Source organism: Hippopotamus amphibius, chromosome 17 (genome assembly GCF_030028045.1).
Source record: "Hippopotamus amphibius kiboko isolate mHipAmp2 chromosome 17, mHipAmp2.hap2, whole genome shotgun sequence".
Classification (NCBI taxonomy): Eukaryota; Metazoa; Chordata; class Mammalia; order Artiodactyla; family Hippopotamidae; genus Hippopotamus; species Hippopotamus amphibius.
Genome location: NC_080202.1, coordinates 54,318,637 through 54,339,661, shown reverse-complemented (window position 1 = coordinate 54,339,661; position 21,025 = coordinate 54,318,637). Strand labels below are relative to the sequence as shown.

Genomic DNA, 21,025 nt, shown 5'->3' with positions numbered 1-21,025 from the left:
TAGGACACAGTCTTTTTTTTTTTCTTTCATATTTTGAAATTTTTTTATTGGGTTTTTTTTTTTTTTGGAACTTTTATGGAGATACAATTGACATACAATAAACTGCATATATTTAAAATGTACAATTAATATTTTTTATTAGTAATGTATATATGGCAGTCCCAATCTCCCAATTCATCCCACCGCAATCCCCCCCACCTCCGCCCAGCCTTCCCCACTTGGTGTCTGTATGTTTGTTCTCTACATCTGAGGACAGTCTTTAACACTTGTCCATATGTATATCTGAATGAGATTTATGATTTCACTTTTTTCTGAATATTATCTTTGAATAGAGGTTAGACGAACTGAGTTCAGATATCACTTCCACAATTTACTGACTTTGTCACCTTCGGGAGATCGCTCATCTGAAAAAGCAGGCTGGCGAGACTAGAACTGGCACAAACGGCCTTCCGGTCTTTGGTCTTTCGGAGCCTTGGCCCAGACCCCGCTCCCGCCCCGCCCCTCGTCTCGGCCCCGCCGCTTCCCCGCCCCCAAGCCTTCCTCCAATACAAAGGCCGGGCGGCTTGTGCGCCAGCAGATAGCGGGAGCCGGGAGTTCCTCGCGAGCCGGGAGTTCATCCGGAGTCCAGTCGGACGCGCGGAGAAGTCCCTATTGGCTGGCAGGCGGTGGCAGGGGCGGGTTCCGGCCTGCGATTGGCCGGCGGCCGGGCTGCCGGGCGGTGCAAAGTCATGGAGGCCGCGGAGACCGGGACCTGCGAGGCTGCGCGGCGGCTTGACCGGCGGATGCGGGCGCCGGCGGTCCTGGAGGAGCAGCGGAATCGGCGGCCAGGCGGGCGGCTGCCGCGGAGGAGGTGGGTAAGAGACCGGAGGGCGAATCCTCTGGCCTAGTCCGGCGCCTGGGCGGCGGGGCCAGAGTCGATGGGCTCCCGGTCCAGGCCCGGGGAGGCGCGCTGGGCGCCCGGGGCGCAGCAGAGCAATCGTCGGCCCCCAAGCCCTGTCCCCGGCGGGTCCTGCCTGCCGCCCCACCCTGCACAGGAGCAGCCACGGACAGAGCCTCGGAACCGGGGTGCGACCCCAGCAGCGGGCCCCGCTGAGAATTCCGGCGCCCTGGAGGGAAACTTCGACATCCTCATCTGCGAAATGGGTTGATCGTGTCTCCCTCCCCTGGCCGTGGGTCTGCGTGGAGGATCCTAGCGTGGCATTTGTAATTGCTCAGTGCAGGCCGGCAGGTGTAATTAGGGTTATTCGTGCCCATGCTGTGTGGGAAGGGGGTGGTGCCTGGACAGGAAGGGGGCGGTGCCTGGAGCGGGGACATCTGAACTGGGCTTTGAGGAGGTGGAGGATTTCAGTAGGCGGCGAGTGGAGTGGAGGGTGTGCCAGTTTGAGGAAACACAACGGGCAAAGGCACGTTTCCATAGTTTGCCTTAAAAAATGTAAGCCAGAGGACATCTCCCCCTGCATGTCTACGTGGGGCCTGGTCCGTTTGCTTCTAAGTGTTCTTTTTCTTTACGCTTTTATTTTAAAAAATTTTAACCCTTTCTTGTTTAGAATTGAAGAGGATCAAGCAGCAGCAGTCTTTCGAGAAGTGGTCCGTTTCACCCCAGACCCTTTGCCAGGTGAGAAGGAAGGAGGCTCTGAAAACTTGTCTCCGTGTTCACTGTTGGGGCTTCTGGACAGGGCTGCCCCCGCCCCGCCTCAAGTCCTCTGTTATTAATCCTGTAATTTCCACTGATTCTTTGCTGTTTCCCTTCTCTGACCAGTTAGATATTATGACAAGGACACCACCAAACCCATCAGCTTTTACTTGTCTTCCCTGGAGGAACTCTTGGCGTGGATGCCCCATGTGGAGGACGATTTTAACGTGGCCTTGGGGCCCCCTGAGTGTCGGCAGCCCCCTCTGAGCAGCGGGAGGCCCCGGACTTTGATGTGCCACGACATGATGGGCGGGTACCTGGATGACAAGTGAGGACACTTGCGAGGGCATCGCCTGGCCCTTGCAGGAGGGGATTGAGGGGAGGGAGCGTGCCGTGTGGCAGGAGGAGCCCTGGATGGGGCGTCAGGAAACGGGGCACCAGCCCACACTGCCACCAACTGGGAGAGGAACTCGGGCCTCTGTGTTTCATCTGTATGAAGAGGGCACTGGATTAGGTGATAGTTTGTGCCTCTTTCAGCTCTGAAACTGATTCTGGGGACTGCCTGCACCTGACGTCTGGGAGGCTGGAGAGGGCACCGCAGTGGGGTGGTTCAGACAGCCTGGCCCGGAAACTTAGTTCTTCAGCTGATTTCTTTTCTTCACCCTCCTCACTCGAGCTCCATTCCATCTTGGCCTGCTGGCTCTGGAGTTGTCCTCACCCTCCCGCCCCCCCCTGCCCCAGTCGGGGGCATTTCCCCCAGAGTCGCTGCAGGGTCATCTTAGAGATCTTAAACGTCTGTAAAACAATCTTGGACGTGATGACTGATGGGAAGGCTTGAGTCAGAGCTGGCCATCAAGGTACACACAGAGGCAGGTGATGAAACCTCGGGTGCAGCTCACGTGGTTGTCAACCCCAACCTTACCTGCAGGCAGACTGTGTCCTGGGGAATTGCTGACCTTGGAACAGTGTGGGACCCCAGGCACTTGGAGCTCTGCGTGAGCCCCACTCTGTCTCTTTCCTTCTGTCCTATGTTTGTCTGTTCATTGAGGCTAAACTCTCAGTCTGTCTGATCCGATGGTGGGTACCTGCACAGCCTGGTGAAAATGTTTCTCTTAAGACTAATCCTCTCGACATCCGGGCTGTGGCCTGGTCCTGCTTCTCAGCCCAGTCACTGAGCAGGGCCTGGCTCACAGCAAGCCTGCAGTTAGTGACCACTGGATGGAACGGAAGAGAATCTTCACCTGCCATTGCCTTCTCTTTTCACCTTGGGGTCATTGTCATGTCCTTGTCTGTTTCTGGGTCCTGACTTTGTTCTCTTTTCCACCCAGGTTTATTCAGGGCTCAGCTGCACAGAGTCCCTATTCCTTCTACCACTGGCAGTACATTGACATCTTTGTGTACTTCAGCCATCACACAGTCACCATCCCCCCAGTAGGCTGGACCAACGCTGCCCACAGGCATGGGGTCTGTGTGCTGGGTAAGAGCCAAGGACCCGCCTCCAACCCAGCCAGACTTGTTGGCACACGTGCCAGGTGACCCGGTGATGAAAGGGCTTGGGCTTTGGCTGCTGGTTAGTGGGTAGAGCTCCTTACTGCCTTGATGGGTGAAGGCAAACTTGTTCTGGAAAGGCCCAGATAGTAAATATTTTCAGCTTTACAGGCCACTGGGTCACTATTGGAATTGCCAGAGAGACAATACCGCCCCCGCCCACAGTAGACAAACAAATGGGCTTGGCTGTGATCTAGTAAAACTGTTTTTACAAGAAGAGGCGGAGGCTGGATACAGGCAGTCGGTGGTCCACCCCTGGGGAAAGCAGTGCTTCTCAAGCTTTCTCCTGCATCCAAGTCATTTATTGTCTTGTCTACCACTGATTTCGGGGCCCCGCCCCCAGGGTAGCCGATTCATTTAATATCTGGGGACACTGGGAATTTGAAATTCTAACAAGTTTGCAGGTGACAATGGTGCTACTGGTGCAGGAACCACACCTTGGGAACTGCTGGATTGGAGGGGAAACGAGCCCAAGGCCTGACCTCGTTTCTCTCCTGTCCCACAGGGACTTTCATCACTGAGTGGAAAGAAGGGGAGCGGCTCTGTGAGGCCTTCCTGGCCGGGGACGAGCGCTCGTACCGGGCGGTGGCTGATCAGCTGGTCCTGATTGCGCAGTTTTTCCGATTCGACGGCTGGCTGATCAACATTGAGAACCCTCTGAGTGTGAGCATGCCTGCCCCTGGAGCGTGTCCCGCCAGCCCCTGTGCCCCGTGGGGAGCCTCCACCGTGCTCGGCCTTGCCAGGCCAGGTCCCTGCCACAGCAGCACTTCCCGCATCTCAGAGCCGGCCCCCACACCTCTGCCACTGCAAAGGGAGATGGATGTGCTCCAGCACCGTGTCCAGAAACCTTGCCTGGCTGAGCTTTGCTTCTCTGGCCCCTTCAAGGTGGCCCTTTCTTCCTCCCGTGACTCTGCTTTGCTTGGGCCACACATGCAGCTTCCTCTTCGTGCCGCCCTCCCCTTTCATTGCATTTTATCTTTTCCTGATTGCTGAGTGCATGTCCTTCCTGCTTCAGAAAGAAAGGAAAGTCGGACCTTTGGCTGGACGCATCACGTGGCAGCTGTGGGGCTGAGGGGCTTCCGGGACCAGGACCCATTTGCCCCTGGGGTTGTGTCCTCCTGTCTGTCCTGTGCCAGGCGCTTCTTATGACAGACCTCTCTGGGCCTCACGGAGGGTCTGTCTCCATCCCTCTCTCCAGCTGGCCGCCGTGGGGAACGTGCCCCACTTCCTCCGGTACCTGACCACTCAGCTGCACCAGCAGGTCCCCACGGGCCTGGTGCTCTGGTATGACAGCGTTGTGAGCAGCGGGCAGCTCAAATGGCAGGATGAGCTCAACGAGCACAACAGGTGAGCCTGCAGGAGGACGGCCCAGGTCCCTGGGCAGGGGCAGGAGCTCCCTCTGCCTTCCAGAGGCGCTGCCTGCATGGCTGCCTTGCGGAAAGCAAGGGAGAGCGCAGAGTTGTCTGATACCCTGACCACCACCAGACAGAATGAATGCCTTGTCAGCCTGGCTGAGCCCAGGGTTATGGGCCACAGTTTGTGGGCTGGGTCCCTGCTCTTTGGGAGCAGACTCTACCCGGTCCTGGAGGCAGCCTGCAGTTGGTGGGCTGAGCGGATACAGGTGCTTGAGAGGAGGCCTGGACTTTACAGCCTGCTCTGGCCGCCCCCAGGGTCTTCTTTGATTCCTGCGACGGATTCTTCACCAACTATAACTGGCGGGAGGAGCATCTGGAGCGGATGCTGGGGCAGGCCGGGGAGCGCCTGGCGGACGTGTACGTGGGAGTGGACGTGTTTGCCCGGGGGAATGTTGTCGGGGGCCGGTTTGACACCGACAAGGTGGGTGGTGGCCTTTGAAGCCAGGGGAGGTGGTGGCAATGGCTTGGGTGCCTAGTGTTCTTGTGGACCTTTCATTCCCATCTGTACCTCAAGGGAAAGAGAGGCAGCAGTGATCCTCTCCAGAGTGGGGAAACTGAGGCACCAAGAAACAATGTTTCCTTAGCTCAGGGTGAAGGAATGAGGTGAAACACCCCCAGTTTGGGGAACTGCTGGTTTGATAACTAGTGAGGTTTTCCTGGCAAGGCAGGTCGTGTTGGCAGTGAGGAAGGAGAAGAGGGGCCCGCAGAGGGCAGCTGCACCTGGTGTGGGATATATAGGGAATCAGCCTGTCCCCGGGCTGTCAATCCTGCCCTTCCCAGGTGCCACAGGGATGTTCTCAACTCATTAATTAAGCTTTAAGTGAATAAATTAATCCAATAACTGAAGATTCTCTCCGCCCCCGTGAGTCTGATAATATAATATGAAGTGTAGTGAGAGAGAGAGACCGGGATCCCGTGGGCGACCCATGTGCAGACCCCTGCCCCTCGGACATCCCCTCCGCGCCGCCCTGATGCCTCGCGCCCTCTTCTGGGCAGCTGCGGAACTGCAGGGGTGAGCCCTAAAAGTCCTGAGTGAGGCTCCGCCCTCCCCAAACCCCCCATCCGCATGTGTGGATGAGGTTGCCTGGTTGCCGGGACGGGGGCATCTCCCTGACCGCTGTCTCCCTAGTCGCTGGAGCTGATCCGGAAGCACGGGTTCTCGGCGGCTCTGTTCGCGCCTGGCTGGGTGTACGAGTGTTTGGAGAAGAGTGATTTCTTCCAGAACCAGGACAAGTGAGTCCTGCGCGTCCCGGGGGCCTCAGTGTGGCCGATGGCAGGGAGGGTCTCAGGTGATTTCCACAGCTTCTGGCCTTGCTTCCCTGGGGTGCTGGGGTTAAGGAAGGGCAAGGGGCTCAGCTGCCCTGGCTGCTCCCAGGGGTCCTGGAGACCAGTTATGCAGGATGGATGAAGGCTGGGGAGCCTGAGGGACCACTTCCTGCAGACTTGCATTGGGGGCCTTAGTCACTCGGGAAGGGGTGTGGGAAAGCCTAGAGTCACAAGAGTGAGTTTGGACCTGAGCATCCATGCGTTTCTCACAGGTTCTGGAGTTTGCTGGAACGCTATCTGCCCACGCACAGCATCTGCTCCTTGCCCTTTGTCACTTCCTTCTGCCTGGGCATGGGCACTCGAAGAGTCTGCTATGGCCAGGTGCGTGGGTCCTGCGCCGGGGGCGAGGGGCTTCCTGGATGGGCCACGTCTTGTGCCGCAGATCTTCCTGGATCTGCCTTCTCGTGTCTTTGGGCCTCACCTGGGACCAGTGGGAGGGGTCAGAGGGGCCTCAGGTGTGATGGCTCCGTCTGCCCCCAGCCCTCCCTCCACTTCTGTTTCTTCCTTCAGGAGGAGGCCGTGGGGCCTTGGTACCACCCAGGCGCCCAGGAAATCCAGCCCCTGTTTGGAGAGCACAGGCTGGAAGGGGACGGACGCGGCTGGGTGAAGACGCACTGCTGCCTGGAGGACGCCTGGAACGGGGGCAGCTCTCTGCTTATCCGGGGGCTGATTCCGCCCGAGGTTGGAAGTGTGGCTGTGAGGTAGGTGAGTGAGCAGGACCGAGACGTGGGGCCCGTAAGCTTCCCCCACCGTCCATGTCGGTCGCTAAACTGGGCAGGTGGGCAGCAGAGGCCAAAATGAGGACAGAACCGGTATTTTGCTTTATTGTGTGAAGAACATGTGACATACAGTTTACCATCTTCACTGCTTCTGAGTGTCCAGGAGAGTAGTGTCAGCTGCCTGCACACTATTGTGTGCATTTTCCTCTCGCAGACCTGAGGCCAGCCCCACCGAGCACGCCACTCCCTTTCCCTGTCCTGGAGGGAGAGGTTGGCAGACGGGACCCGGAGCAGCTCTCACTTCCCAGCCGTTTCCCTGCGACCTCTCATCACAGGACCTTCCTCTTCTAGGTTATTCTCCCTGCAGGTCCCAGTGCCACCCAAGATTTTCCTGTCCATGGTGTACAAGCTGGAAGGGCCTTCGGCTGTGGGGGTGGCTTTGGAGCTCACCACAGGGGATGTGGGCAGCTGTCACGTGGGAGGCATCTCGGCGCTGAGTGGTGAGGGGACGCGGCTGGCTCTTCTCTTCCTTACAGGCCTCTCCCTTCTCAGGGGACGTCTCGGGGAGGAGGAGGCTAGAGAGGTGCATGGGGTGTGCGGGCAGCTGGGATTGTGGGCCCTGCTGTGGTCCAGGCCTGGACACGGAGGTTCGCCTTTCAGCTGGAACCTCTGGGTCGTGGCCCTGTGGTGTGGGGTTGGATGTGTGCTCCCATGGTGGGTCTCCTGCCAGCTGTGCCCTAAGAGGGAGGATGTCCATGGGCCAGTCCTGAGCATCCATCCCCAAGCTTCCCTCCTTTCTTCCCTGTATCTGTCTCCTGAGGCCTCAGCGCATTGGGCTGAGCAGCTGGGGCCACCAGGGAGTCTAGCTGGGCCCCCGGCTCCCTATTCAGTGATACTTCCTTTGGATTCTCCTTGTGAAAGCCCTGTGTCTCCTCCCCCAGCAGAAACGAGCTCAAGGAGGCGTCCCCGACCCCTCCGGGTGCCCCCAACCAAGCTGGCCAAATGGGTGGGCCGCTGCGGCCAGCAGCTCAGCGGGGGATGGGTCCAGCGGTGAGTCCTTCCCCATCCTGTTGAATCCCCAGCAGGGGATGGCCACACTGTGGTGGGGGTTGAAGAGTGCAGGGCCCTCCATTCAGAAACCCCAGAACTGGAGGGATGGAGGGGCCCTGGGCCGACCCCTCGGATTTCAGGCAGCACAGTGAAATAAGACCACAGGGTCCACTTTGGGATGGAACTCCCTGTGGCTCGGGGCCTCTGTGAGCAGCCAGTCTGAAGGTGCCGAGTGGAGGCACCTTGGGACTGGCCTCTGTTTGCCTCTCCCAGCTGCTATGAAGTGAATCTGCGAGGCTGCCTCTTGCAGGACCTCTTTGTTAATTTCTCCCGGCCTCCAGGCAGCCAGGAGGAGGAGAACTTCGTCTGTCGCCTTGGAGAGATCCAGGTGAGGCATCTTAGGGACCTGGTTGGGGCTCGGCTGGGGTACCTGTCCTCCTGCAGATGAGGCCGAGCACCCACTTGCTCCCTCCTCTGGCTCAGAGGGGAATGGGGGCAGAGGTGCCAGGGGTGGGACCTTGCAGGGCCCAGCGCCCTCCAGTCTGCCTTGGGCTCTCAGGCTGAGCCTTCTCTCTTCTGCCAGGTGGTGGATGCCAATAGCCTGCTGACTCCTCTGCCTCAGGTGCAGGACATGACTGTCTCACATGTGCGCTGGCAGCCGGCCACCTCCGAGGGGGACAGTGGTCCCTCTGGGCTCCAGCTCAGCTGTACGCTGCACTGGGGCTACCTCCTTCCCCACATCCGATGCTTCCGGATCCACTGCTGCCGAGGGTCGAGAGGTGGCTCTCCCGGCAGGAGGCTGTTGGAGCCAGAGAGACCCACGCTCCTGGGCCTGGCTTTTGTCAACCGGTATCGGATAGCGGACCTGGCAGTGGCAGCTGCAGAGCCCGGCCAGGATGGCCGTGTGGAGTTCCTGGTGGAGCCTGTCCCTAAGGAAGGGTTTCTGGTGCCACAGGCCGAGTGGGGCAGGGCGGCCCTGCTTTACTCCGTGCCCCGCACGTGAGCCAACGTTAAAGCACAGCATTTCCTGCCTCAAGGCTAAGGCTTCTTCTGCCGCTGGGGCCTCACACAGTGTGCGGGGAAGACCGTGCGCCCTGGGAGGCTGTGGGCTGTGGCTCTTTGTGGGGGCATTGGGATAGGAAGACTGAGAAGTCAGTTTGCTGAGTTGATGATTCCTAGGGGTGAATGGATCCCCCTTTGTGTCTAATCCCTGTCTGTCGTATACAGTTTCTAGGTAAAAGTGAAAAGATTTGGGAAAAATTTAATCTAGAAAATTCCATAAAGGATGTTGCCTAATAGGCTGAAACATGCTTACACTGACAATGGTGACCTTTTATTCCTGCAGTTGGTACAATTAGGAACGAGCTTAATTATGGCGGGAGGGCCTCGGAGCAGGGCGTCGAGACGCTTCCAAGGGTGGGAATGAGATAGAGGGACCCCGTGGGGGTGCAGGACGGGGGTGGGGGGCGGTAGCGCAGGAACAGCAGCCCCTGCAAGTGCTGGGAGGGGGTCCTCTCTTCCCCAGGAGTGGGAGCCCCTGGCCAGGCTGCGCCAGGTCACACCGGCCCTGGGTACGGCAGGCACACGGGCCAAACTGCCTCCTGTCCTGGCTTTCCCGGTTTACTGTCCCCTGAGCCAGAGCCACTGTGGAGTGTTCCCATCGGTCCGTGGCCTGCTTCATCTCTTCCGGGCTGTAGGTGCGCGCTCGTGGGTCCAGTGAGCTCAGGCAGCAGGAGGCCGGGCAGGGCCCAGGAAGGCCCTCAGGCGGCACCCAGCAGCCCCCAGCCCTGTGTGGGGGCTCCGGGCCACCTCCTTCCTTCAAGCCCTCCCGTTCAGCTGCTCCCTTGAGCAGGCGTTAGCCCAGAGCATGAAGGCGCCGGGACAGTGGCCCTCTCCGCTGCAGTCCCTTCCTCCCGCTTCCTTCTCTCTCCCAGCACCTCCCTCCTTCCTCTGCCAGGAGCTGAGGCCCCCAGTGGGAGGAGGGGACGGGGGGTAAGCAAGCCAGCGATGGCTTCTCCAGCTACACAGCTTCCCTGGGCTGCTGCAGCGGCTTCCGGGGAAGGGTCTCTTGACCCTGCACAGCCTTGGGTAACCCTGCTCCCTTCCCCTCTCCAGGCCCATGTGGGCTCTGCTGTGACCCTTTGACGGAGGCTGACAGCCCGTCCTTCTTGGGGTCTCTAACCCCCAGGCCTCATAGGCCAGTGATGGGGGTTACTTTCCCATTCCTCTTGTCCTCCCTCTGTGCTATGAGATGTGGACCATGCCAATGGCCAGACACTCTGGGATGACCTCCCAGCTGGAGGGTTGGCCTCCTGTGCCAGCTCAGGGTCAGCGGACTTGATTTTACACTGCAGTGAAAGGAGAGGCCGCCAGGCGGCAGTGCAGCCACACCACATTGGTCCTGGTCCTCAGAATTCGGCGAGGACCTGAGGACACAGAAGGAGCCTCCTTCCAGGCCAATGTTTGCTTCCATCGCCACCTGCCCTGCTTCCCAGCTGCCCCCGTGCCCCTTTGCCAGCCTGGCGCGGGAACTCAGGTTCCACGTCTTTCTTAACTGGGATCGTTTTACTCTTCTTGCCCCACACATGTGGCTCAGCTCAGCCCCAGGATGGGAATAGGTTTGTCCAGGAGAGGGGAAGATGGCTTCTGCAGGCCAGGAAGACACCTCCTTTGTCTGACCCCGAACAGGTCTCCCAGCACCCCTGGTTCTCCCTGTGAATCTGGAGAATCAGGCGACTGTCGGGGTTGGGGAATCGCTCCCTTGACTTTCCCTGGAATGCTTTGAGTCTCCCGCAATTTGAACTGGGGGAAACTGGGGTGGGGGCTCCTGGTTCCCCCCCGCCCAGTCCCCAGAGGTGGGCGTCGGGTGGGGGCAGGGCCGGGCGCCTGGAAGTGGGCAGCACGGCTGCAACACCCTGCTGCTCTTATTTCAGGAGGCCTTTTTTTTTTTTTAAGTGCTGGTTTTCTGACTATTTTATGCAGAGAAGAAGGGAAAATTTATAGTGGCAATTATTTTCTCACAGTCTGGTGAGCAAGCAGTTAGAAGTAAGGGGGGTTAGCAGAGCGTGGCGTGTGGTGGGATCGCATAGCCCCAGCTCCCCAAGAGCACGGCCCCCAGCCCCACTGACGGTAAAGGCTCGTGTGCAGGAAAATTAATATGTCGGCATTTAAGCCTGTGCCCCTCTGGTGCGTGTAATCGCCCTGAAATAAATTATCCGTCGCGGTGAAAAAGGAAGAACGCAGATCTTGTTTGGAATCTGCCCCCATCGGAGCCCCCAGCCCAAGGCGCTCAAGCTCTTTGGATTCTGCTGTTTCCCTTCCCAGCTCTCCCTCCTCTTTGGCGCAGGGGGTGGGGTGGTTGAGGATGACGGCCACTCTCCACCCCACCCCGCCAGGGCTGGGGACTCACACCTGGGGTGGAGCAGTGGGCTTACCTTCAGACAGCTGTGTTCCCTGGGACCAGGGCCGGGCCCCGGCGCACAGGCAGAGCCAGTGGTGTGGGTGAGGTCTCCGGGAACACCAGCCACAACCGCCGGGCCGGCCCTCTTGCATTCAGATGTGCGCCCCACCGGAGGGGGCGGGGGGTTGCCTGCGCTTAGGCCTCATCAGGCACACGTGCGGAGCAGCCAGCACTCACCTGCCTCCGAGTCCGCCGGTAACGTCACAGACCCTACCCGCAGGGTAGACAGGGCAAGGCTGTAGGGAGCCCGTACCAGACTCCTGGGACAGGATGGGGAGACGACAGTCTGGAGGAGAGGATGGGGGCTCTAGCGTCTCTCCCAGAAGGGCCTTCTGAGTCCCCTGTGGCCATCTGGCTTCCCGGGAGAAGCTGCCTGTCCTGGACCCAACCACAGTGGGCCTCCTGGACCTCTATGCCCTCTACCCTCTGTGTCCAGGAGCTGGCAAATCAGAAAGAGTTGTCCTGGTTTGAGGAAAAATCTTTATTAATAATCTTAATAATAATAATACGGTTGATTTGAATGGTCACACCTTGGAAGCATACAGAATGGTAAGAAAGGAAGCCTGGGGCCTGGCTGCAGTCCTGGGGGTGGGAGGGGCAGGAGGGCTTGGGGCCGGGGGCGGAGCTGCTGCAAGAAAAGGGTCCAGAACAGCAGAGGGTGGAGGGGCCTGTACAGAGGACGAAGCCGGAGGCAGGGCGGGGCTATGTACAACGGGAATAGAAAAGGAGACTCATCTCAGTAGCTTCAGGAGCTGATGCGGAATATAAAGTGAGGTGTACTTTTTTACTTTTTAAGTTTCATGAGACAGTGGAGCCACGTTGGGCGCCTACATCTTTCGTTAGTTTTTGCTCCTTCCCCCACTCCAGCTCTCCCTGCCTGGCCCGGGGCTCCTCCCGGCTGCCTACGATCCGCTGCCTCCACCATCTCACCTGACCCAGGAGCAGGGGAGACGGCTGTGGACCTCCCAGGCCTTCCCCCACCCCTCGCTCTCCCTGCTCGGACGTGCCGTCCAGACCTATAGCACCGTTACTCCAACCTCACTGTGCAGCCCGGCGCTGGCCCGTTGCATCCCCCTGTTCCTCCGCAGGACCAGGCCCCGCAGGGCAGGGGGCGGAGGGCTCGACCTGGCTGCAGCATGAGGCTGGCCTCCCCTCCCCGGGACCAGGCCCAGGGCCTCCTCCAGAAAGGGAACCAGAAACGACAAGTCAGAGCAAGACCTCGGCCTCAGGGCCCTCACCCCTGGCCGGGCAGCCGGAGCCCCCTCATGTGGAGGGAGGGGGCCCGGGTGCCCTGTGGTTCTGGAAACATATCAGCCCTTGGTGTTGGGGTTGGACCCCAGAGCTGCTGGTCGGACAGCCTCCGGTGGCTGCAAAATCCTCCCCAGGTTTGCAAGACACGGGTGTTGGCGGCGCGGCAGGAGGGGTAGCTGGGGCCCAGAGCGCGAGACACGGGGTGACTGGGCACAGCCGAAGCCCCGGGATGAAAAGCTGCCCCCCTCCCCACGCCCACCCAGCCGTCCCTCCGCTGGCACAGTCGGCAACCAAGGTCAAGTTCCGCTGGCCGCTCTTCCTGCTCGGGCCTGCAGCCACTTGCCACTGGCCCCATGCTGCCTCGAGTGGGGCCCGGAAGGAAGACTTGGTAGAAAACGGAGGCCCTCCCCTCCCGCCTCCCTCCCGCCGGGGCTGCCGGCGGCTCGGCCGCAGACCTGCTCCCTCGCTGCGGTGCGACGGCTGGCGGGCTCGCGGACTCAGACGTGGTGGATGCTTCTCGGTTTGGTTGGTTGTTTTGTTGCTTGGATCTGAACATCTTTTTTTGTTTTGTTTTTTGTTTTGTGATTTTTTTGTGTTTTTTTGTTTTTGCCCTTCATGGTCCAAGAAGGAAACGGTGGAAGCTTTCACTACAACAGAAACAGAAAGGCAGGACTTGCAGTTCACAGAAGCAACCGCCAGGTGTGCTGCGGGGGCAGAGGGACCGGGACCCCAGGGTGCCAGGTGGGCAGGAGGGTGCCCCTAAACTGGCCCCACTCTCAGCTTCAGGAGCCCCTCATCCTGTGTAAGGGAATTTAATGCAGACCTCCGGCCTCCAAGGCAGAGAGGGCACGGCCAGAGGGGGAAGACGAGGGTGGCGGGGATGGAAGAGCTGCAGTGAGCCCAGCTGGCAGATGCAGCCGGTGGACTCTGCTAAGACCTGGGTGCGCAGGGCCTGGCTGCTCAGGGTGGATGAGAGCAGAGGTGAGGGCGTGGTGGGTGGCCTGCGCTGCATGGGCCTCATGGGGGCCTGGAATGAGGCAGCTGAGAAGGTGCTCTGGGCAGTGGAGGCAAGCTGGTGGGCATCCTGCACGTGACCTGCCCACTCCACCAGCCAGAACTGACGTGCTGGTGGAGTGGGCGGAGGACCACGCCCTCTAGCTGGCCGTCCACACCCCCGGAAGCCCAGCTCTGGCACACAGAGGAGACCAGGGCCTCCTGAGTCTGTGCCACTTTTTCCTGTAACATAGGTGCCAGGGCAGCACATGAAACTTCCAGAAGCTCCCGTGGTTGTCTCAGCCTTACCTGCAGGCCTCAGAGCCCTGCAGCCAAGCTAAGCCCTGAGCCTCTCGGGATGGGAGGGGAGTGCTGAGCACCGTCCCGCCAGGAAGGCCGGAGGACGGGTACCATGTTCCCCTGCTCTCTCTCTCAGACTCCCCCTCCGGAAATGTACCCAGATGAGAACGTTTCGAGCCTGGGGAAGGGAAGGCGGGGCTGCACTCAAATGCAGACCCGGGTGTCGGGCTGGCAGGGACCCCGTCTCAACAGTGTGGCCGGAAGGGAGCGACTGTGGGTGGTGGGGCAGACGGGCTGAGGGAGGGCCCTCGGGCACTGCAGGGCTGGACCGCCTTTGGGCTCCAGGGCAGGGAAATTTTTTCCTACACGTTCATTTCTTATAACAAAGGCTAAGGAACCCCTGAGGCTGATGTGGCTCCCCCACGACTTGTGACAACTTCAGCAGGAAACACCAGTAAAATTTAATCAGGAATGTTAGATTAGCTGGATGGAGACGAGGAGGGCAGAGACAGCTCCTCCTGTGATTAGCGGGGTGAAGATCGGGAGGAGCACTGTCGAAGCTGGGAACCCACCAACTGGGGCAGACAGGTGGGAGCCCCCCGCTCCCTGAGCCCCAGGGCAGGGGCCGGGGCTGTGGCTCAGACTGGCTGGGGCGCCTTCCTGGGGAGGCCGGGCTGGCATCTTCCGTGGCTCTGTGGCCCAGGGGCTTGGGGAGTGGGTCTGCCCCTCTCAGGCTCTGTTGCTAGTTCTCGGGAGGGGTCATCTGCCAGCCTAGCCCCTCCCACTATGTGCATACTGTACCTGAAATGGCTTGGGGGGCACAACGTCAACAGAGTCAAAATAGGAACCAAGGTTTCAGACATATGGGGGTGACCGGGGTCAAAGACACACATGCCATCGTGGGGGGGGGGGGGAGACCAGTTGGCTGGAGGTAAAACCTATGGACTTAGAGTCGCGGAGGTCAGCGGCGCGTGTCGCTGACCGGGAGGGGCGCACTGTCCTCCTGGTGGCTGTGCCTGGTTTTGGACTGCTGGGTTTGGTGTGTACTAGGCAGTCAGTGTGAATGCTGTTAGGGGCTGGGCCTCTTGCTAGTAGGGGGTGAAGCGGCTGTACCCTCCTCGGCAGAGGCTAGCCTGCAACATCAAAGATGAAAAACAGCCAATCAGTACCGCCTTTTGGGAGGGGAGGAAAAAGCAAAAAGAAAAAAAAAATAAGGAAAAACAAAAAGAGAAACAGCTAAATCCCGTTTTCTGCCCGCCTTATGGTCTGCCTTGGGGAGAATGGGTGCTGGTTGTCATGGCAGCAGGAGGGGCCCTGGGCCTACTTCTGATGTGGGGCTCTTGGGGTCGGAGGTGCTGGGGTCGCCAGCCACAGTGCTTCTGGATAACGAGGTTTGAGATGTCTTTCGGCCACTCTCCTGGCTCAGGCCCGGCCCTTCCCTGCCCGCTTTCTCCATCATCTGTAATCTGGGTGGCGGGTCTGAGCAAGAGCCCCATCCCCCCAGTGTCCGCCAGGGCTGCCGGGGCGGGACTCAGCCCCTCCAGGCACAGGAGGGTAGAGGGACTGCTTGTCAGGGTTGCCAGGAGCTTGGCTCTAGCAGGAGGGGCTGCGTCTGCTCACCCAGCTCGAAGGGGCCTTCTGGGGTCCCTGCGCCTCCTCTGTCCTGCCGGGAGGACAGGCCTTTGGCACTCTTGCTCTCCTGTGCCCCCGGGCTCCCCTGGGTCAGGGAGGCCTACACAGGAACCTCCTGCCCCACCCACCAATTTCCCCAGAAAAAGGAAGAAAATGGCAAGCGCCAGGGAGGAAAAGTTGGGGGAAAAGACAGAAGATCTTAAAAAAATCAATAAAGGAAAACACAAGAGGGACCCCTCTGTGAATTAATGAAAGCTTTTAGCTAGCAGCTTCGCCGAGGGCCGGGCGATCCTGGAGCCGAGGGGCCGGCAAGCCACAGTTCCGGGGCCTCCATCCGGGCGTGGGTGTGGGCCCCCCACCCAGAGGCCGGGCCCTGTGGCTGCCAGCAGTCACTGCAGGCTGCATGGGATGTCTCATTAAAAATAAAAAAAGACAAAACAAAAATTGGGAGGCAGTCATCAAAGACAAGGGAGATGAAAAAAAATCCATATTGTCTCTGAGCCTTCTCCCTCTTTACCCCCCCAAAAATGTTTTCATCTTTGATGCTGGATGCCAAGCTAGCTAAAAACCGACATTAACACCCCCGGGGCTTGGGGGTGGGATGGGCCTGGGAGGTGGGTGTCCACTGGAAGCAGATTTGGGGGTACAGAGTGAGCTGGGCTGTATGTGTCAACAGCTGGCCATACACACACACACACAGACACACTGGCCCGCACACCTCTGGCCTCAGCAAGCCCATCAGGAGTGCGCCCCCTCCGCCCCTCCCTAAGCCCCCGGGCAGAGGCCCAATCTCCCCAGGAGAGGGCCTGCAGACCCAGCTGGGAGCCACGGAGGGGTCACGGAGCAGGGCTGTGGGTGAGAAACAGCAGGTAGCCCTTGTTCCCCACCTCGACGTGAGAAAAGGAACAGCAAGGGGGTGACAGAACACAGAGGGACTCTGGACGGACACACCCACATGAGGGGAAGTGGAGGCCCTGCCTGCCTCTGGAGCCTGTGCCAGGAGGGTTCAGTTCGGTTTTCCTGGCAGGGGCAATGGAAGGCCCGGACAGGGCTGTAGCTACAGGGCTCAGAACACCGGGCCACACCAGAATGCTTCCCAGATGACCAGAGGTCATCACTGGGCCGCTGACTGTCTGGGCAGACCTGCCTCCCTCTAACTGCACGAGGGCACAGCGGGGCAAGTCCTCCCCCAACTCAAATCCAGGCCTCAGTCCTCCAGGCACCAGGCTGATGTCTGGATCACTCCCCTAAGGGCTTGCCCACCCGCCCTGCCCTGCCCCGCCCGGCTGCAGCCCGTCTCATCACGCCTCAAGGCAGCACAGCCCCAGCCTCCTTACCATGGTTCCAATGCTGTAGGTCGCCGCGGGGCCGATGGTGTGGTGGTAGGGGTCGGCAGCCGCGTACACTCTGCCGTAACTGGGGAGGTGAGCACGGGGGGGGGGGGGTGTGGGGGCAACGGGGCAGGTGAGGGGTGGCGGCAGGTCTCCCGCCTCCTCCCGGACAGCACCCCTAGGCCCCTCCCTCCCCTGCACGCCCCCTTCTTCCCCCTCCCTGCCTGGTTGGAGGGAACACAGCCGGTCTCCCTCTGAACACATCCAGCAAGTGCGGACCCTGAGCGCTGGCCCGCTGCGTCCCCGACAAAACCCACAGGCCGAGACGCAGCTCGAGGCTGCGAGGAAGGTGTGGGTCCAAGGGCGCTGCCTGCCCCTGGGAGGGAGGGTTGGGCCGTTCCCAGGCCAGAGCCGGGAACCACGGACAAGAGCAAAGGCTGCCCTCCGCGAGGCACCCACCGCCCGGCCGGCACGGGCGCCTGCACGCTGCTCCCACAGGCCGAGTGCCCACAGGGAAAGGTGCCAGACCAGGCCACCCCCGCCCCCCTGACCTGCCCTCAACACGAAAGAGAAGCCCCTTCGGGCCTCTGGACGTGCTCGCAGCTGGGCAGAGGCCTCTGCTCTCAAGTTGCACACGCGCTGCCTTTCTTTCTCAGCGCTGAAGTGTTTCAGGCCTGGGAGCACTGAGAAGGGTCAGCGGTGTGCCTGGGCAGACGCAAAGGCTCCTAATGACCCTTTGCACTCAGGCCTCCAGAGCTAGGGGAGGGGGGTTAGGCCTCCAGGGCTGGGTATCAGAAGAGCTGTCTGCCACCTGAGAACTGGGGGGTCCCAAGGCCCCCCATGTGGTGCAGGCAGGAAGTGATTACAGAAGTTTGGGGCTTTCTGGCGTTGGGTGCCCAAGCCCACGTGGACCTGCTCTCCTTTGTCCAGACCCCGTGTCCACAGGCGGAGGCACCCCCAGGCCCTGAGTGGTGGGTAAGGCTTCCTGTCTGTCCCAGCCCAGCCTTACGACCCGTCCATCTCCTCCCCGCCCCCGTCCACCGCGGGTACCTGTCACTGTAGGCGGCTGCGGCTGCTGCTGGCTGAGCGTATCTGTAGGCGGCATAGCCTCCCTGCAGGGTGAGGGGGGGACACGGCACACAGGCTTAGTGGGGCAGACACAGCCTTTCAACCTTCACCTTGGCCAGGTGAGGGGTAGCTGGCGCAGGCCTGGGGGCAGCTGGCTTCCGGTCTAGTGGCATGGTTCGAGGTGAGGTGGGGTTTCCATTCACCTCACTCATTCATTCATCCATTCATGTGTCCCTTTGTGCATTCAACACACACAGGTAGGCACCAATGATATGTCTGGCTGTGTTTAAAGCTTTGGCACAAAGTAGGTGCTCACGACCTGCCACCAGGCCAGTGTACACCTGACTTTGATGCTGATGGGCGTGGAGAACCCCTGGGTGACTCTGGGTGTTATCCTGGACACTGGGATGGGTCAAGGGCAAAGGGCATTAACTCAAACCATGTCTTAGCCCTGAACAATGGATTGCTGAATTACAGGCGACCACCCAGGATGGAAGTGAGGTCTTGTGTGGGCTGGGGGGTTGTCAGCAGTGGCTCTGAGTTAGAGGAAGCAGTAAGTGCAGCCCCACAAAAGAAGAGAGGAGACAGGGCCCTATCAAGGGGTCTGCCCTGGAGCCTCTACCTCCTGGTCTCTCTCTGGCCTCTGCAATGGACTTGGGGTGCCCATGTGGGCTCACTTAGAGACCCCAATGCTGTTAGGGATATGGGAGAGTCCTCCACTGCCCCCAGCATACAGCCGACACCTTGTGAAATGGAGAAGACACGGCTGGCTCCTCGGGCTGCTGGAGGATCCAGCACTACTCCCACCCTGAGCACGGAGAGCCCAGGTTCAGCTGTGCTGAGGTCGTCCTCCTGGGTTCCCAGGATGGGAGGGGGTGGGGGGAGTGGGGCAGGAAGTGGGAGACCCTGACTGTTCACTGAGACACACACAATGCAGGATTCCGCCCTCCCTCCCCCGGGGCTGCACTTACATAAATCTCAGCACCATAAAAGCCATCCTGATACACGACCCTGGAAGCAAACGGACAAGAAAGTGGTGGGAACGCTGGAGAGGTGGGGTAGGCCGGCTCCGGTGTCTGCTGAGGAGGGAGGGGGCAGGGTGCCAGCCCTGCCCATGGGACTGGCATTTTAACAAGCGTTTGCTCCAGTGCCCTGTTTTGGTATAACAATAGAGTAACACCCTTGCTGGTCAGCTCCTTTCTCCCACAAACCCAGGGGCCCATCGGCCCACCTTGCTTACCCTCCCCTGCTCCACCCCAGGCAGCTGTACCCCCATGAGAGTCGGAGGGCCCCGGGCCCCAGCGAATGGACCAGGGAGGGCTTCGAGAAGGCCCACTGGGCTCCAGGGCCGACCACCACCCGTCAACGCCTTGGGCAAGGTGCTGGGGCTCTAAACGTCCCTCCCGTGCCAGTGACCCTGAGATCCCGTGGCGGGGTGGGGGTGGGGGTGGTGATATGGAGACGACTGCAGTGTGAAGGTGGGAGTTCCCGCAGCCCCCCCACGCCCTCGGTTCTGGAAAGGCTGCCTAGCCCCTCTGGCTGCACCACGCCTCCCTCCCCACGCCCCCTGGGCCTTTCTCCAAGCCTCCCTCCCTGTGCCCCCCAGGTACTCACGCTCCGTAAGTCGGGATCGGGGGCGGGGGTGGTGCAGCCCGAAACGTATTGTACACGGCCCGGCCCCGGCCCCGTAGGTGCGCGCCCCTGTAGGCAACGGCTGTGCCGGTGGTGGGGTAGGGGAACCCCGTCACTGCAGGAAAGGGGGCCGGAGAGGAGACCGTGTGAGAGGGAAGACTAAGAGAAGGAGGGGAAGCCCGAGCCTGACCACCGCACCTGGCCACACCGCCTGCCTGTCCGCACGCCTCCGGCCACGCCCACCCGACAGCGTCCCTGCCCGGCCAGGCCCGCCCCAGCACCGCCCCGTAGCTCCAGCCTGTACCTGCATAGAATTCAGGTCCGTAGACTGCCCCTACCACCGGGTTTAGCTTCCAGCCTAGAAGAGAAGCAAAGAAACTCCATTACTGTCTTCTCCATTTTCTTCCCACCTCACACTATGCCTGGGAACTCCAGAGACTCCAAGATGCGCCCCATCGGGAGATTCCAAGGTCGTGGCCACCGCAGAGGACGGGCAAGACCCTTCTTTCTGCATTCAGGGTATAGGGATGAGGTAGGAACACAGACCCTGGGCCCCCCTGCAGCCTCACTGGCGGGATGCCTTCTGCTCCCTAAAAGAGACGCAGTCACTCCTGGTGTCTTAATTCTTTTCCAATTTCAGCCTTCCCCAGCCTGCCCTAGGCCTCCCCTGTCCCTGGGCACTGGCCCCAGCAGCTTGGTGTCTGCAATGCCTGCAGAAGAGCATTAGGAGGGAAGGTGGAACGTGTTATTAGGCAAGCGTCTGTAGGCCCCCAGCTGGGATGGCGGTGCTGGTGGCCTGGGTGCTTTAGTGCCTGACAGCCCAATTTTGTGGGAGCTGTCTCACGCGGGCACCTGGCCGCCTTTCAGGAGGGTCAGAAGCTGCCTTAGCCATGGCAACCTCCTCCACCTCCTGCCTGTCCCTGTCCTGGGCCAGAGCTCCTGAGGGGCTCCTTTTCCCAGTGCTGAGTCCTGCTTTCACTGTCCTGTGTCTGTTTTTCCCCAAAGCAGCCAGTGGGAGGGCTGCTGCGGGTAGAGGTGGGGCGGAGGGGCCTTGGGATAATGAGAAGGACAGTTAGCATTCCCTGAGCACCTTACCACATGCCACACCGTTCTAGACCCACCACCGAGGAAGGCGTCACGCCCTCCCATCTTACAGATGAGCAAATGGAGGCTCAAGGAGGTGCAGCAGCCTTGAATCCTAGGGCTGGTGAGTGGCAGAGTCAGACCCAGACCGGCCATGGGATGCCAGACCCACGTTCCTGGCCACTCCCTGGCCCCCAGCCTCTTCCTCTCTGCAGGTGGGCAGGCTGCTCCTGGGCTGGTCATCCTCTCCTACCAGAGACCCAGGTGCACGGGTGCAGGCCTGCTCCCACCTGAGGCTCTTGGGGTGGAAACCAGCCTGCTGAGCCTGTACCAGCCCCAGGTGGTCAGAAAGTGAGGGTGGGGTCAGCTCATCTGACCAGGCCCAGCCCCTGGCCCCTCAGCTTTTGGGGTCTTATCTTTGCAGCGTGTCCCCAGGCCCAGCTCTGCGTCCCAAGCCCAGATTCTAACAGCCCTCCTGCTGGGCTGGCCGGGAGGTGTCCAGGAGAGTTTCCGGGGCCTTGTTCCTCTCGGGGGCCCGTTCTCCACATTCTCCATGAGACTATGGGCCGCCTTCCATCCCTGGT

General features: G+C 60.3%; 2 protein-coding genes across 10 annotated transcripts in view; one reads left to right on the top strand and one right to left on the bottom strand.

The window, feature by feature from the left end:
- Window positions 1-596: 596 nt before the first annotated feature.
- ENGASE (endo-beta-N-acetylglucosaminidase) lies at window positions 597-8,997 on the top strand. Of its 4 annotated transcripts, none has more exons than XM_057715594.1 (14): window positions 597-850; window positions 1,548-1,615; window positions 1,760-1,961; window positions 2,962-3,110; window positions 3,687-3,844; window positions 4,380-4,528; window positions 4,852-5,017; window positions 5,726-5,829; window positions 6,135-6,243; window positions 6,433-6,623; window positions 6,993-7,141; window positions 7,586-7,691; window positions 7,965-8,079; window positions 8,275-8,997. In XM_057715594.1, the coding sequence occupies exons 1-14, from the start codon at window positions 729-731 to the stop codon at window positions 8,692-8,694; spliced, it is 2,208 nt and encodes a 735-aa protein (XP_057571577.1). In that variant the 5' UTR covers window positions 597-728; the 3' UTR covers window positions 8,695-8,997. The 4 variants fall into 4 exon arrangements, with proteins under 4 accessions (XP_057571577.1, XP_057571576.1, XP_057571579.1 ...); XM_057715593.1 differs by having other exon boundaries at window positions 7,583-7,691; XM_057715596.1 differs by lacking the exon at window positions 597-850 and adding an exon at window positions 1,076-1,230 and having other exon boundaries at window positions 7,583-7,691.
- Window positions 8,998-12,932: 3,935 nt separating this feature from the next.
- RBFOX3 (RNA binding fox-1 homolog 3) overlaps window positions 12,933-21,025 on the bottom strand; it is a 79,219-nt gene continuing 71,126 nt past the window's right edge. For 2 of the 6 annotated variants that reach the window (XM_057715093.1, XM_057715095.1), the window contains exons 6-11: window positions 19,663-19,716; window positions 19,341-19,473; window positions 18,698-18,878; window positions 17,709-17,770; window positions 16,665-16,743; window positions 14,784-14,828 (exon numbers count right to left, since the gene is read on the bottom strand). In XM_057715093.1, coding sequence (XP_057571076.1) covers window positions 14,784-14,828; window positions 16,665-16,743; window positions 17,709-17,770; window positions 18,698-18,878; window positions 19,341-19,473; window positions 19,663-19,716 — 554 coding nt within the window. Of the gene's footprint in view, window positions 13,050-14,783; window positions 14,829-16,664; window positions 16,744-17,708; window positions 17,778-18,697; window positions 18,879-19,340; window positions 19,570-19,662; window positions 19,717-21,025 lie in introns of those variants that run through there. The other 4 variants (XM_057715096.1, XM_057715097.1, XM_057715094.1 and 1 more) reach the window with 3 other exon arrangements.

Excerpts from the sequence above, each read along its gene's own strand:
- ENGASE (XM_057715593.1), top strand. The coding sequence starts at position 729 with ATGGAGGCCGCGGAGACCGGGACCTGCGAGGCTGCGCGGCGGCTTGAC. Across the intron at positions 3,111-3,686 it reads GCATGGGGTCTGTGTGCTGG|GGACTTTCATCACTGAGTGG; the intron begins GTAAGAGCCAAG and ends CCTGTCCCACAG. Across the intron at positions 5,018-5,725 it reads GCCGGTTTGACACCGACAAG|TCGCTGGAGCTGATCCGGAA; the intron begins GTGGGTGGTGGC and ends CTGTCTCCCTAG.